Source organism: Acomys russatus, chromosome 22, assembly GCF_903995435.1.
Source record: "Acomys russatus chromosome 22, mAcoRus1.1, whole genome shotgun sequence".
NCBI lineage: Eukaryota > Metazoa > Chordata > Mammalia > Rodentia > Muridae > Acomys > Acomys russatus.
In genome coordinates, this window is record NC_067158.1 from 6,632,490 (window position 1) to 6,648,747 (window position 16,258).

At 42.3% G+C, this 16,258-nt stretch overlaps 1 protein-coding gene across 4 annotated transcripts in view; it reads left to right on the forward strand.

The window, feature by feature from the left end:
* Rel (REL proto-oncogene, NF-kB subunit) overlaps positions 1-15,886 on the forward strand; it is a 28,246-nt gene extending 12,360 nt beyond the window's left edge. The window contains exons 3-10 of one of the 4 annotated variants that reach the window (XM_051164947.1): positions 1,809-1,957; positions 5,484-5,575; positions 9,078-9,218; positions 11,582-11,686; positions 11,795-12,007; positions 13,035-13,103; positions 13,225-13,296; positions 14,727-15,886. In XM_051164947.1, coding sequence (XP_051020904.1) covers positions 1,809-1,957; positions 5,484-5,575; positions 9,078-9,218; positions 11,582-11,686; positions 11,795-12,007; positions 13,035-13,103; positions 13,225-13,296; positions 14,727-15,502 — 1,617 coding nt within the window. In that variant the 3' untranslated portion in view covers positions 15,503-15,886. The remainder of the gene's footprint in view (positions 1-1,808; positions 1,958-5,483; positions 5,576-9,077; positions 9,219-11,581; positions 11,687-11,794; positions 12,008-13,034; positions 13,104-13,224; positions 13,297-14,726) is intronic. The other 3 variants (XM_051164949.1, XM_051164948.1, XM_051164950.1) reach the window with 3 other exon arrangements.
* The last annotated feature ends 372 nt before the right edge of the window (positions 15,887-16,258 follow it).

Below are 16,258 nucleotides of genomic sequence, written 5' to 3' on the forward strand. Positions count from 1 at the left end.
ACATTCAAAGTCCTTCTAGTTTTTGATTTGTACATAGTCACCATATTATACCATAGTGTGCCTGAAACTTTTTGTCCTATGGATTGTACAAATTTAATTTTAAAAAAAGGTATATATATGTATCTGTGAATATATGTGTGAACAGAATGTGTGTGCGTGTGTGTGTGTGTGTGTGTGTGTCTGTCTGTCTCTGTGTGTGTGTCTGTGTCTCTGAAGAGAGTGTAGTTCCAGGCAACTGTGAACTGCCTGACGTGGGTGCTGGGTTGTGAACTCTGGTTCTGTGGAAGATTAGTAAGTGCTTTTAGCCCGATAACTTCATGTTTTTAAATCACATTTTTTGTGGTTTTTCTTCCAATTTTGTGAATCAGTTTTGGCTCCTCTTTAAAAAAATGTGTTCCTAAATTGTACTTATGAATCCATTCGAAGCATTTCAGACCAATGTGTTTTAATCCTCACTCCCTGCTCCCCTCATCCTGGTTAACCTGGAGGGAGCGCAGGCAGCTTAGGGCTCAATCTCATGGTGTCCTGTCAACCTGCTACAGTCTCAGAGATTCCCTCTGCAGATAGCCTTTGAGGAGACATTCCCAATACCTTTTGGAAGAAGGTACCTCGGAAGAGACAGTAATTTGCTCTTGCTCCTTTTGGTGGTCACAGCCCCTCCACCAAGACTCCCAGCTTTCTCCTTCACCTTGAATCTCTCTGAAGGAACTGCTCAAAACTAGTAGCATCCATGAATGCTTGTATATTGTGCTTGTATAGTGTGGGTGCAGTCAATGGTAAATTCCAAACCCTCCTTTCTCTTTCTCTGTCTGTCTGTCTGTCTGTCTGTCTCTCTCTCTCTCTCTCTCTCTCTCTCTCTCTCTCTCTCTCTATCTATCTATCTATCTATCTATCTCTGTGTGTGTGTGTGTGTACATGTGTAGAGGTCAGAGGACAACTTGCAGGACAGTTCTCTCTCCTTGTGCTGTGTGAGATCCAGAGTTTGAACCTGGTGGCAGGTGCCTTTACCTGCAGCACTATCTCACCACCCTTAGTTCTTCTTAAATCATCCTACTTTATGCATCAAAATTTTATGTAAGATTTGTATCTTTTCTGTTCCAACAGGTCCTAAACACTTTATATCTTGAATTCTTTCTCCATCAGCCTTGAACTCACAGACTTCCTCTTGCCTCTGCCTCAAATGTTGGGATTAAAGGTGTACACCACAATGCCTGACCTGCCTACCTGTTTTAAAGGGAAATAAACAGTCAGATGATAAAGCTAGATGAAATTAAGACAGAAAGAAACATTTCATAAGTTGAAAGATAAATTTTCCCTGTTGGTATATTCTCTGGAAACTTTAATCTCAAGTAAGCAGCTGAATATTTGAACATTATTCCTCGTCAACTACATTATATAAATTGAACTTAAATTAGTGGGTCAGTTCATTATATTTGTTTGCTTTTAAAATAGAGTATTATTGGGGATGGAGAGATGGCTCAGAGGTTAAGAGCATTGGCTGTTCTTCCATGGGTCCTGAGTTCAATTCCCAGCAACCACATGGTGCCTCACAACCATCTATGATGAGATCTGATGTCCTCTTCTGGCCTGCTGGCTCACCTGCAGGCAAAACATTGTAAACACAATAAGTAAATAAATGTTTGTTTGTTTTTTAAAGAGTATTATTGCATGTAGCCGTGGCTGGACTTGAACTTGTGCCAGTCTTGCTTCAGCCTTCCAAGTGCTGGGGTTACAGGTCTGTGCCACAGTACCCATATAGTTCTTTACAAGATATACTTACACACTGTATATTTAATCTCCCTTTTCAGATTATGAACTACTATGGAAAAGGAAAAGTAAGAATTACTTTAGTGACCAAGAACGACCCATACAAGCCTCATCCCCATGATTTAGTGGGAAAAGACTGCAGAGACGGCTACTATGAAGCAGAATTCGGACCAGAGCGCAGGCCTTTGTTGTAAGTATACAGCTGTAAGGAGAAGTCTGGAATTTTGTTTTCTTTTAAAAAATACAGAAATGGCTGGGTGTGGTGGCACGCACACATCTGTAATTCTGGCACTCAGGAGGCAGAGGCAGGTGGATCTCTGTAAGTTTGAGGCCAGTGTGGTCTACAAAGTGAGCCCAGGACAGCTCAGCCAAGGCTACACAGAGAAACCCTGTCTCAAAACAAAAAAACAAAACAAAATAATAAAAAAAAACAACCCCACAGTAATAGTATAAGAGTATGTTTCTGTTTTAACCCCACGTGTGGGCTATGGGGCTGCTTCTCAGAGCTGACTGTGATTTGCCTCGGGCTGTAGCAGAGGTGTGGTTTGCCGGCTGCCGATAGTTTCTGTGATTGTGTGACATTTGGAATTCTGGGAAGTTTTCAGAGGGTATATAAATGCTAGAGTCCCAATAGATCATGCATGGGGGTTAGCTGTGGTTTGTTAGTAGTCATGCTCAAAGAAGAAAGAAAATAAGTTCAGCACTCGCGCTCTCTCTCTCTCTCTCTCCCCCTCCTTTATCCTTCTCTCTCTCCTATGTAGTGATAGACGGTGAGGCAGGGAGGGGGCATAAAGGGCGAGGGGAAAAGAAAAGCCCACAAAGTAGCAAAGACAAACTACATCCAGAGAAAGGACAATAAGATTACATTTTATTTTTCATCTAGGGGCACACCTGTGCTACAGGGTGCATGTGGCGGTCAGAGTTGGTTCAGCTTGTGGCGTTGTTTCTTCCTTCACCGTGTGGTCCCCGAGGACTGAGCTCAGGTCACCTGCTGTGGTGGCAGTGCCTTTACCCACTGAGCCATCCCACCAACCTAATACTAAAACTTTTGTTTTCATCATTTGCATTAGAACTTCTCCTTCATTCTTTGTTAGTAGACACCACACATGATAGTGAACGGAGGTACTTCCTTGAGAGTTGAAGGTCTGAACAGACATGTAGCCAAGGCTGCAATCAAACTTGCTGTGTAGAATTGTGTAGAATGGCTTTGAACGTATCTTCTGCCTCTACCTCCCGAGCCCTGAGGTTACAAGTACCACTACCCTGTCTGGACCAGCGGGATTTTTTTTTTTTTTTTCTGTTATTACTGTATTGTTTTTCAAGACAGAGTTTCTCTGTGTAGCTGTCTTGGAACTCAATCTGTAGACCAGGCTGGCCTCAATCTCAGAGACCTGCCTGCCTCTGCCTCCCTGGGCTGGAACTAACAGCGTGCGCCATAACCACCTGACTAAATAATTTTTTTCTTAAGACAGAGTTTCACGTAGGCTAGGGAGGTCCTCCCGAGAACTCAGACACTGAAATTACAGGTTGAGATTATACCGCCAGTGTATGCAACGTGAACTCAGACCGCATATTAGGCTAGCAGCCTGCCAACTGAGCTACCTTATTTTTAAAGTTTTGGCTGTTTTGAGACAGAATCTCACTGTATGGCTCAGGCTAGCTTCCAACTTGTAGCGATTCTCTTTCCTCTTCCTCCAGAGTCCTGGGATTATAGGTAAGCAGACATTACCACAGTTGAGGCCAGCCTAGAGTACACAGTAAGGCAGTGTCTCCAGAGAAGTTCTTATTAATAGCAAGTACACAAAACACAAGAAGCCCTAGGAATGCACATTATAGGAAATATCAAGCCGGGCGGTGGTGGCTCACGCCTTTAATCCCAGCGCCTGGGAGGTAGAGGCAGGCAGATCTCTGTGAGTTTGAGGCCAGCCTGGTCTACAAAGTGAGTCCAGGACAGCCAGGGCTGTTATACAGAGAAACCCTGTCTCAAAAAACCAAAAACCAACAACAACAAAAATAAAACAGAAAACCTTTTTGTTGTTGGAGGTGGAGGAAGGAGAGGCAGGGCTATTTTAGGTGTTAGTGAGGTCACGGGTGTGAGGGGCAGGCATGAACATGGACTTAGCGCAGCACGAACATGGGTAAGGTGAGCCAGGTAACCTGTGGCCACAAGTGCCCAATGGGATGTGAACAAATAATGATGTTCTTATCGCTGAGTTTTGCTTCCTTATTCACACCCACCCATCTCAAATGATGTCATGGTTTTTCCATGTGGGAACAAGCATGACTGGGTGGTGGAAGGGGGGTTCCCCGCCCTCATCTGATCACACACATGCAAATGAGTAACATTTGTAGCTATTGAGAAGTTTTCCATAAGTGACCTTTTGAAGCTGTTGCTAAACAGGGTTAGTATCAAACTTCTCTCCTTTTATTGTAATCCTATAACGTGGCATAAAGTGTATCCTGTGGTCTGTGAAAAGTTTGAGGCCAGCTCCAAGGACAGCTGTACAAGATGCTGTACCAGCTGCTAGCTGGGTTTCGTGCATTTGATGGCATATGTTTCAGTGATGAGCAAGGCAAGCAGCATAAATGAGCAGAGGGAGTGACTATAAGAAAGCTCACCGGAGGCTGGGTGTGGTGGCACACGCCTTTAATCCCAGCACTCGGGAGGCAGAGGCAGGCCTGGTCTACAAAGCGAGTCTAGGACAGCCAGGGCTGTTACACAGAGAAACCCTGTCTCAAAAAACCTAAAGGGGAAAAAAAGAGAAAAGAAAAGTTAGCCAGGTCTGTCATAGAAGTGGAGAATTGTACATAAATGGGGCCACAGGCTCTCAGCTCTGACCAATCGTCTCTGTGCCCAAGTAGTGCTCTCAAGCCTCCAAAATGTTCACAAAGCCAGAAATATTGATGCTCATCTTTAATTACTTGACTTTTAAGTTTGGTAATATACAATTTTTTTTTTAATACATAGGTTAACACTGCTACAGGTTCAGCAAAACATACTGCATATTTCAGGGTCTTTGCATCTCAGTTTTGTTGTTGTTGTTGTTGTTTTGTTTTTCAACAACAGGGTTTCTCTGTGTAGCCTTGGCTGTCCTGGATTCTTTTTGTGGACCAGGCTGGCCTCGAACCCACAGAGATCCACCTGCCTCTGCCTCCCGAGTGCTGGGATCACAGGCGTGCATCGCTGCACCCGGCTCTCTTTGCATCTCTTGATACACCAATTTTACCAAATCGATCATGAATTTTTTTGGAATGTGAAGTGTTACTTTTTGGTGTTTTTGTTTGTTTGTTTTTCTTGTATTGTTAATCTGCCTTGGTATATTTGACTAAGCATATTGGCAAAATGTAACTATAAAATAGTATCTTTGAAAGCTATATAATATTGTCTGTACTTTTTTAGTTTGGTCTTTTGAGACACGGTTTCCCATAGTCCAGGCTAGCCTCAAATTCGAGAGGTAACTGAGGTAATCAGTGCGCTGGCCTCCCCCTCCGCAGTGCTGGGGTCAAAGGCGTGTCAGCACACGCTGCTTTCCTGTTCACAGTTCTCATAGACTGTTGTTACTCCTGCATGCTATGATCACAGTCAGAAACAGGGTCCATGACCTGGCAGCAGGGTGTGATAGGAAAGTGACTTCTCAGGCTTGGATAGGCTTGATTTCTGTCAGATTTTTGTTTAGCTATGATGTAATTTTGAAAGTTTCATTTTTTGCTTTTAGTTTTCAAAATTTGGGTATTCGATGTGTAAAGAAAAAAGAAGTGAAAGAAGCTATTATTTTAAGAATAAGTGCAGGAATCAATCCTTTCAATGGTAAGTAATTTGTTGTAATTTCTACTATTTGGATATCAAGGGACTGTGACTTCCATTGATATTATAATTCTACTTATAGACTTACATTTAAGTGGACAGTGTTTTCTTTGAGGATGCCTCCCCTTCCCCTTCCTTATTTGTTTACTTTGACATAAGGTCTTCATACGTAGTTCTAGCTGATCTGTTACTCACTACATATCCCAGACTGGCCTTGAACTCCCAGCAGCTCTGCCTCTGCAGCTCCCCCAGTGCTGAGATTGTAGGTGTGAGCTGCCATGCTTGGCTTGAACAAACAAACAGCTAAAACCTCGAGGTGTTTCCATTCTTCGGAATATGCTTCTTCCTTGTGCCACTCCTCCTCTTTCTGGGAGCTGAGTATGCGCGCGCTGTGGTACAGGAGCTCCCTTCCTCACTGCCTCCCGCTGCTGGGGTTACAGGCACATTGCCACCGCCACTGTGCTGGTTTAAACATTTGTTCTTTGTTGTTGTTGTTTCTGGTTTTGCTTTTGAGACAGGGTCTCGTGTATTCAGGACTGGTTTCAAACTCACTCTATAGCCAAGAATGACCTTGAATTTTCTGGCCCCTCAGTACTGGGTCATTCGTATCCATTATAACAGTTGGTTTATGCATTCCTGGAGAGTGAACTCAGGGTTCTGTGTGCTAGCCACCCGCCCCCCCCCCCCTCCCGCTTCTCTGGCCCTAAGCAGTTCTCCTTACGGCATTATTTGGTACGGCTTCTGGTGTTTTTTAGCGTTCTGCATTGTCAAATAGATAAATGAAGTGGACACAGTTATGCTATACTTAAAAAGTCCTACATAGCTACTTAAATAGTTTTGTTTGTCTAGGCATGGTAGAGTGCACATGTAATTAAAGCTACCCGAGATCATCCTCAGACTCACTTTGTTGAGGGCAACCTCGAATTCTTTTTGAGCCTTTAGTCACTCATTACTGAAGAAATGTCATAAATGTCTATGTAAACTTCTGTCTTCAATGTTTAGTGAAAACACAGGGGCTCAACACACACACATTCTGAGTTCACAAAACTTGGCTTAATAGGACAGAAGCAATTCTTGCAGGTGATGATCGTGTGAGATGAGAAACTGAGTGCAGATCTAGTGCTGCACTGATTTAGAGAGACGGGGTGTCTCTTGTAGTCCAGAGTGATGCTTAAGCTTGCAGACTTGGTCCAGGGCTGGGATGCGGCTCAGCAGGTGAAGTGCATGACACTGGCTGCAGTCCCAGCACCGGTCTGCAGAGAGCTGGCTGCTCCCAGCACTGGGGAGGGGACGCAGGAGGGCTTCTGCGGCTGGCAAGGTTCAGTGAGAGCCCCTGTCTTAAAAGTAAAGTGAGGGCAAATACACCAGACATGCAGCACTGATCCCTGCCCTCATGTGCGTGCTTAGCCATACACGCCTGCGCACACACACTCTAGTTATTAAATGGGTTTCCAGTCTTTACTCTGAATCCAGGTACCATTCACAATTCCTGGTTGTCAGTAGTTTTAACCGTGTTGTACAGAGACGGGAGTAATATTTATGCAGTGAAAACTGTTTTTCCACATACTGAGAAAATTCAAAGTAAAATCCCTCAAACAACAATCTTTTGTGGAAAAAAAAGTGTTTTGCCTTTGATAGAGTCATGTGGCTAAATACATTTATATTTTAGTTTATTAGCTATTTTATTTTTGTGTATTATTTTAATATTTTAAACTCTTATTGACAAATAAATCCACCCAGACACAATCTTTCATGTAACCTCAAGGCAAAGAAACATTCCCCACCCCCAAGACCCCTTCAGTCTCCCTCAGTCCGTTGGCCCCTTCCATCTCTTCCCCTAGTCAATACCTCATCTCCTTTCCGTCACCACATCTAATAATTCCTAGGATTTTATATAAATGGAAGGATATTCTTTTATATTCTGTAGTCTTTCCTGTCTGGCTCCATTTGGTCATAGTTTTTTTTCAGTGTATCATGTTGGAGTGTACAGCCATAGCTTACAATTTGTTCTTTATGCTGAGTATTAGTCCATTGTATGACTAAACCACAGTTTCCACTAATATTAATTTATTTATAAACTGTCAGGAGCACTTAGCTATTTGTTACTTTGTTTTTGTTTCGTCTTAATATCGATTACTTACCTTTGAAATCCAGAACTCTTAAGTTTACAGTGCTATCAGTGTGACTTTCAGGAGTCACGCCCTATTCCTGCCTCTGTAATGGCTCCAGGAGAGTGTTGCTGTGACACAGGTGGGGGCATCTTAGCATTTTGAACCCCACTTTTTTTTTCTTAAACATGGTTTGAGGGTGCATGGATATCGAGGCTAGATGACAGCCTCGGATGCTGCTCCTCAGGCACTGTCTGCCTTCCCCGCACTGGGGATGTAAGCCTCACTGCTGCTCCTGGCTTTATGGCATGGATTTGGGGCATTGAACTTGTGCTTGCAAAGCAAGCACTTTATCACCTGAGTCATCTCATTAGCCCCACTTTGACCTTCCTAGCTATACAGGTATGTTTTTGTAGACTCAAATGGTAGGGCTTAAGACTACTGATAACTGCAACAGATGTCGATCTCAGATAACTCCTGAGACTGTTTGACTGCACTAAAATGTGATGTTTTATTTCCTGTAAGACTAGGGAATTTGGCTAATTGTTTTTCATATTTAGTATTTTAATTTTAATACTAATGTAATTTTCAAGTAAACTTTTAATGTAATGAATTTCATGCTTTTAAAATATGACATATATTAGTAACAAGTGATTGCTTGCTATAGGCTTAAAATATCATTTCAAAAGGCAGTGATATTTTGTTTTTGAAATTGGTTTCTTTTCAAACATCAGTGTAAACAGACTGCTCTTGTACTATTTTCTATGGCAAGCTTTTTTTTTTCCCCCAGAGCTATAAAAACGCCCTGATGTGCAGTTTGTTTTTAAGCAAAACTGACTTACACATAAAGTTACACCATCTGGTACCTTCCTCGCCTTTCCTCTCTAAAATGTTGATGTACGTAATGACCCTCTGGTTCAAATTTCCATTTTACCATTTAGCTGGGAAACTTTGGACAAATAATTTCATGTCCTTAAAACCAGTGTCTTATCTGTAAAGCCAGGGATGGCGGTGAGTCTTGGGAGGTTTGGAAGGTGACTGCAGACTGGTCCAACCACTGTGTTAAATGAAGGATGATTATCCCCTGTTGTCTGAAACTTGTATTCACATTTCCTGGTTTTGATTTGTGGTTGTCAGTTTGTGGTTCTACCCTTATGCTCCAGGTGCCTGGAATAGTTCTTCCCGGAACGTGGCTACTGTAGTTTATCATCTGCTGAGAGGTGATGCCTCTGCGATATAAAAACCGTTCTTGAGATTGTACACTATCTCAGTTTTGTGCAGACCTGGGTGCTACTTGATTCGCTGCCATAGGCAGAGAGAAAGGCTGCAGGGTTTTAGTATTCTCAGCTATTCGGACTGTGTGTTCTACGCTCTAAAACTCGTGTTGTACTGTTCAGTCCCCGAGCAGCAGCTGCTGGACATTGACGACTGTGACCTAAATGTGGTGAGGCTGTGCTTCCAAGTTTTCCTTCTTGATGAGCATGGAAACCTGACGACTGCGCTTCCTCCCATTGTTTCTAACCCAATTTATGACAACCGTAAGTGTTTTGATTTTTTTTATCTCTGTACTCTTAGTTTCTTTTATTTCCTTAATGGTTAAACCATTTAAAGTGTTTTCATGATTAGAAAAGAAATGTGTGAAGCGGGTTTGGCGGCTCATGCATGTAACCCTAGCAACCAGAAGGCTGAGGCAGGCGGGTAAAGTTTGAAGGCATTATGGGCTACACGTTGAGACCTTGTCTCAAGAAACAAAAAGAAGCCGTGTGTGGTGGCGCGCGCCTTTAATCCCAGCACTCGGAAGGCAGAGAGAGGCGGCTCTCTGTGAGTTTGAGGCCGGCCTGGTCTACATTGTGAGTGCCAGGGCTACATAGAGAGACCCCGCCTCAAGCAAACAACAACAGTAACAAAATTCAAGTTTATGTACATATATGACTCAGAAGAGCAAAACACTGCTAATCTCCGAAAACGACCATTGTCCCCAAGCACACATTGCAGTTCCCTTGTGCTGCACACCATCTTTCTCACCACCACCGTTCACACACTAATTTTGGTAGTGCATGCCTATAAAAGTCATGGCACTTGGGAAGGAGAGGCAGGAGGATGAGGAGTTCAGGGTTATCCTTGGCTGTGTTTAAGAGCAGTGAGTTCAAGACCATCCTGTGTTACATGACAAAGGGAAAAAACTCCCCAAACTTCGCTCTCAGCAATGTACCTTGAACCTTTTTCAGTCACATTTTTCTGTTCCTTTTAAACAGTGCTGGCAATTGGACCCAGCACACTGTACCTGAGCTACACCCCCGACCCCCACGGCGGTTTCCAGTAGCCGCCTATTTTCTTTTTTCCTCCTCCTCCTCCTCTTCTTCTTTGCTTGTTTGTTTGTTTGTTTGTTTTAAGATAAGATTTCTCTGTGTATCAGTCCTGGTTGTCTTAAATTCACTTTGTAGACCAGGCTGGCCTTGAACTCACAGTGATCCGCCTGCCTCTGCCTCCCAAGCACTAGGATTAAAGCCCTGTACCACCTTGCCTGGCAGCATATGTTTATACAGCTATATATTAATTTTAAAAAGTGATTATGCAACTAAAGGATATTGGATTGGTTTCTTTTTGTAAACAAATTATACTGAGACAAATATATTTATGTGTCTGTTTTAAAGACATCTGTGTTTGTGTGTGTGTGTGTGTGTGTGTGTGTGTGTGTGTGTGTGTGTTCATGTGTATGTGGAGGGAGAAGACAACTTACAGGACTTGGTTCTGTCCTTCTACCGTGTGTTTCCCTGGGATCAAACTCAAGTCATCAATCAGGCTTGCAGCAGGCACCTTTATCTACTTAACTATCTCGCTGGCTCCTGGATGTTCAGATCTTATGCAAATATTTCTGGCATTTATTTTCAGAAGCATACGTTTTGACAAATACTACATCAGAGGATATAGAAGTTCATTTGAAAATATTGTAAAACTTTCCTCCAAATTATTTTGTGCGCATGCCCACGCACACACACACACATACACACATACACACACACTCAGCAGTGCTGTACCTGTTTTGCATGTAGGATACTGGGCCCTAGGCGTTTAGAGGTAGATTATTCTCATCAGAGAGCCTTGGGTCCTTGGTGAAGCAACATAATAAATGAGAACTGCACTGCCCTGGGGTTCAAGCAATGGTATAAAGTGACTAATGGGCTCAGTGTGCCCTTACCAAGAAATCGAGGGAAGAGACAGGAGGATGCTCGGGTTCAAAGGCCAGTTCACCTGGTGCGCTTAGCTGCACACACCAGAGACTCTGTCTCGAAAGAGGAGGAAATCAAGAATTAGCAAGCGGCCAAGATTGTCCTCTGACCTCTACATACATGTGATGGCACACGCTCACCTGCACTCACACATACCTACACTCAGACACACCTCAACACACATAAAATACACACAAAAATATTTAGGTTCCTTTATCTGTACATTAAAATTGCTATCTGTTCTCTAAATTAGTTTCCTCAAATTCTTCCCCTCGTTACATAATAAAATATAATATTTGTGCTGGCTAGTTTTATGTCGGCTTGATACAAGCTAGAGTCATCAGAGAGGGAGCCTCCATTGAGAAACTGTCTCTGTAAGATCTGGGCCTAGGCAAGCCTGTGTGCTTGTGGGTGAGGCCAACCCTGGGTAGTTCTGGGTTCTACAGGAAAGCAGGCTGAGCACCCCACTAAGCAGCGCCCCTCCATGGCCTCTGCATCAGCTCCTGCCTGCTGGTTCCTGCCCTCACCACTTTGGATGGTGAACTGTTTGTATGGACTATGAGTGACAGCAACCCTCTCCTCCTCAAGCTGCTTTCGGTCACGGTATTCGCCACAGCAAGTCACGTTACAGCAACACCGAGACCTACTTTTTTTTAATCCTTTATATTTAGGCGCCCCAAATACTGCAGAATTAAGGATTTGTCGTGTGAACAAGAACTGTGGAAGTGTCAGAGGAGGAGATGAAATATTTCTACTTTGTGACAAAGTACAGAAAGGTATCTATCAGTTCTGCTTAATTGAATTAGTAATATATATATTTGATTAATATATGTATTTTACTTTATTGCCCCATTCTTATTATTCCTTGGCATCTTATTCACTAGATGATATAGAAGTTCGTTTTGTGTTGAATGACTGGGAAGCCAAAGGTATTTTTTCCCAAGCGGACGTACACCGCCAAGTGGCCATTGTTTTCAAGACTCCTCCGTATTGCAAAGCTATCTTGGAGCCCGTGACAGTGAAAATGCAGCTGCGGAGGCCTTCTGACCAGGAAGTCAGTGAATCCATGGATTTCAGATACCTTCCAGATGAAAAAGGTGTGACAGATTGGTAGTAATGTGTATACACAGATACATGTGTGTGTGTGTGTGTGTGTGTGTGTGTGTGTGAATTGGAAACAGACTGTCATGTATCCTGTGCTGTCTTTGAGCTCCTGTGCAGCTGAGGGTGAGTGGTCTTCCTCTTCCACCCTCTGACTGTTGGGATTTCAACAGTGTGTCACTGTGCTGCCCCTGCTGCCTTTTCACATGCGGTGCTAGCACCTGACCTTGGGGCTCTGTGCACATTAGCGAGGGCTGACCCAACTGAGCAACGTGCTCAGCTCAAGCATAGATCACGTTCTTAGGCTGCTCAGTGCTAGGAATATTGTAAGATAAACATTTGAGTACAGCTTTATATATTCAGATTCTATATTTCTTCTCCTAGAAGTTTTCCTAGAAGTTGTATGTTTTTTGTTTTTTGGGGTTTTGTTTCATGACAGGGTTTCTCTGTGTAGCCTTGGCTGTCCTGGACTCGCATTGCAGACCAGGCTGGCCTCGAACTCACAGCGATTCTCCTGCCTCTGCCTCTCTTGAGTGTTGGGATCACAGATGTGCACCACTGCTCCCGGCTTGGTTTTTGTTTTTGTTTTTCATGCTCTTTGCATGTCTTAGGAGGGTTTGAATAATTTTAGAGTTCTTGAACTTTTAGATATTTTATTCCTACATATGCATTTTTTTTTATTTTTTGTATTTTTGCCCTTTTACAGATAGGAAATTTGTTAATCAGAAAGTGATATCTGCTTTGGTCCGTATCTTATCAGACTTATTTCATCAGCTTATATTGACTTATAGGTGTTTTTAGGGTGAAAAAATGACTATTTTAAACTTTTTTTTTTTTTAATTAAAAGCAGGAGGCGTCCTTTATAACTGATACAGGATATATTGCACAATAATGTGCTTACAGGTCTGTGCTATTCACATGTGTTTGCAGTGTTTCTGCATGTTGATAAAGCATCTGTCCATGGTGGAGGGAGGCAGAATCAATCCCATGATTCACTGCTTTCCTGCTTTCTTTTTTAATCAGATGCATATGGCAATAAGTCAAAGAAACAAAAAACAACTCTACTTTTTCAGAAACTGCTGCAAGATTGCGGTAAGCATATTTTAAATTGATTCATATGTAAATAAATTTGTTTTCTTTATTGTTTTTAAACTTTTTTAAATGATAAACTATTTTTCAAATTATAGTTAATAATACAAAAACTTTATCATAGCAGCTAACTTTCCTGAGAGACCAAGAACTGTCCCTTCCGGGTCAATTGGAGAAGGAAGATTCATCAAAAAAGGTATTTTATCCTTCAAAAATACTGTTATTCTACTTTTTAGGAATAAATAATTTTTAATTTTTTTTTCCTTCAGATTTTCTCATACTTTCAGTATTGAATTAAGCTGTACTGTGCCTCTGAAGGTTGTGTAGGAAATTGATTATATTTGGGGGATTTTATTGTTCAAGAAATTACATTTTATTCAAACACTGGTAATTTTACAATTCCACTGTGTATGTGGCAGGCATCTGTTTATAGCGATTTTTACTTGATCACAGTTGTGCGCTGTTGGTTGCTTAGGGTCTCTCACTGCGTTTTTAAAATGGCGCTAGGGTAGGACCTTGGGCATTCTGAGTCCTTGCTGTCATACCCAGCCCCGGGCCATACCTAGGTTCCCTTTTTACTTCTACTACAATAAAGTTGAATAGTTCCAACAGAGGTTATTGCCCCAGAAATCTTAAAACTATCTGGCCTTTTATAGAAGATATTTCCTGAGCCCTTAACAAGTTCCCCATCTTATATCCTTAAATTGGTACTTTATCTTGGTTTGTACAGTACTTGTGTAATATGTAAATAAATATAGAAATTTTACCTCAGTTTTTTGTGATGGGGAATTTTGTAGGACCTTAGGGTCATATCTTAATGAGTCATAAAAACTATCTGTAGGGCCAGGCGTGGTGGCGCACACCTTTAATCCCAGCACTCGGGAGGCAGAGACAGGGGATCATGTGAGTTCGAGGCCAGCCTGGTCTACAAAGAGAGTCCAGGACAGCCAGAGATACACAGAGAAACCCTGTCTTGAAAAAACCAAAATCAAAACAAAACAAAACAAAAAAACTATCTCTAGTTTTCAATCTTCCTGAATGGATATTTTTTCCATTTTCTCCCAAAAGTAGAAACCATAGGATGATTCTGGCTCTTGTACATCTGTTAATTGAAATTCTAGTATTTATCTTGTACATTTTAAAAACATACCTATCTGAAAAGGCCGGGCGTGGTGGCGCATGCCTTTAATCCCAGCACTCAGGAGGCAGAGGCAGGCGATCACTCTGAGTTCGAGGCCAGCCTGGTCTACAAAGTGAGTCCAGGACAGTAAAGGCTACACAGAGAAACCCTGTCTCGAAACACACCCCCCCCAAAATTAAAAAAAAAAAAAATTAAATAAAAATGTACCTATCTGGAACAAGAAGCTGGATTTTCATATTTAAGTGGAAGAAACTTACATATGCCAAAATAACTTAAAAATCATTTTTATGTATTTATAAAGCAGTTTGCATGTTACAGAATTTAGCTTTGAATTCATGTAATGTTTTTTGTGTTTTAATTTTTTTTATTTGAAGTATAGCAGTATCCTGGAAAATTTTTAGTATGTTTTTATAATTTCAATTCAGAAATAATGCTTCATACCAACGTGTTCATCTTACTCTATAAAATACATTTTCCTTCTACAGAATCAAACTTGTTTCCTCATGGTGCCGTTTTACCAGAAATGACCAGGTCTTCAGGAGTCCCAAGTCAAGGCGAACCCTTCTATTCTACATGTGCTTCCATCTCAAGTGGATTGGCGCATCACCCCGCAGCCATACCCTCAGTGGTCCATCAGCCTACGAGCTGGTCCTCAGTGACCCAGCCCACCTCACGCCCAGCCAGTACAAACACACTGGGTAGTTTCTCCGCGGGGCCACTTTCCTCTAACTCGCAAGGTATGCTTCCATTCCTCGAAGGGCCCGGTGTGAGCGATCTCAGTGCTGCCAATGCGTGCCTCTACAGTGCCGATGACGTAGCTAGGATGGAGACGCCATCCATGGCTCCAGTTGACTTATACGGTATTTCTGATGTCAACATGCTATCTAATCGCTCTGTGAATGTGATGGCGTCCGGCAGTGATAGCATGGGGGACACTGATAACCCAAGACTTGTGAGCATCAACCTCGAAAACTCCTCATGCAACTCAAGGTTAGACCCAAGAGACCTGAGGCAGCTGCACCCGCTGTCGTCTGCCAGTGTGCCCGCAGGCACCAGTTCCAACTCTGTTTTTGTTTCACAGTCAGATGCGTTTGATAGATCAGACTTCAGTTGTGTAGACAACGGCCTGGTAAGCGAGCCCGAGCCACCAAATGACGCGAGCAGTCATAACTTTGTCCAGAGTATTCAGTATGCAGGGATTGACACTCTACAGAGTGAGCAGCTGAGCGATTCCTTTGCTTACAGTTTTTTTAAAATATAAATTGTAGGACTTAAGTCTAGAGAACTGTAAAACTTTAGGTGTATAAAGAGAAATCTCAGGAGCAGGAACTTTAAAGGCTCCGCTGTTCCTTACTTTGAAAGATAAGCCTGAAGCACATGTGTTGGGTGTGAATTGTTTTCCCGTGTTTCCACAAGCCAAGCTGCATGTCTTTCATAGTACATTAATGTTTTAGTTAAATGAACTGATATTTGCTTTCAAGCAGATTTAAGGTAAAACATGTAATGGCTATGCCATTGGAAAATAAATTCATTATTACTGTTGAGGCCCATAGGCCACAGTGACCCCTAAGGGGCTTTCTGAGATTTCTTTTTTTGGTATTTTAGGGTGTGTGTGTGTGTGTGTGTGTGTGTGTGTGTGTTTCTGTGTGTGTGTGTGTTTTTGTGTGTGTATGCGTGTGCAGAAATGAGCTTTCAGGGCATGGAAGGTTTTATTTTTTCTATTTTATACTATTTAGACACTTACCTTTAAAGTTACTTACGAAATTAGCTTTATGTCCATATTTTCAAGAAAAAGTTTTCTTGAGTCTTTTCTTAATTAGATGCCCTCACTCCTTTGACCTCATAAAGCCTGCCTGATTCTCTGTAAGAATTAGTCAGATATCCTGGCTCATGTCTGTCATCTCCCTAGTTGAGGCTGAAAGTTCAAGGCCTTGCCTGGACTATGACGCAGTAAGTTCAGTACCAACCTGGGCAGCTATGGAAATTTTGCCTCCAAAATAGAAAAGCCTGAGGGTGT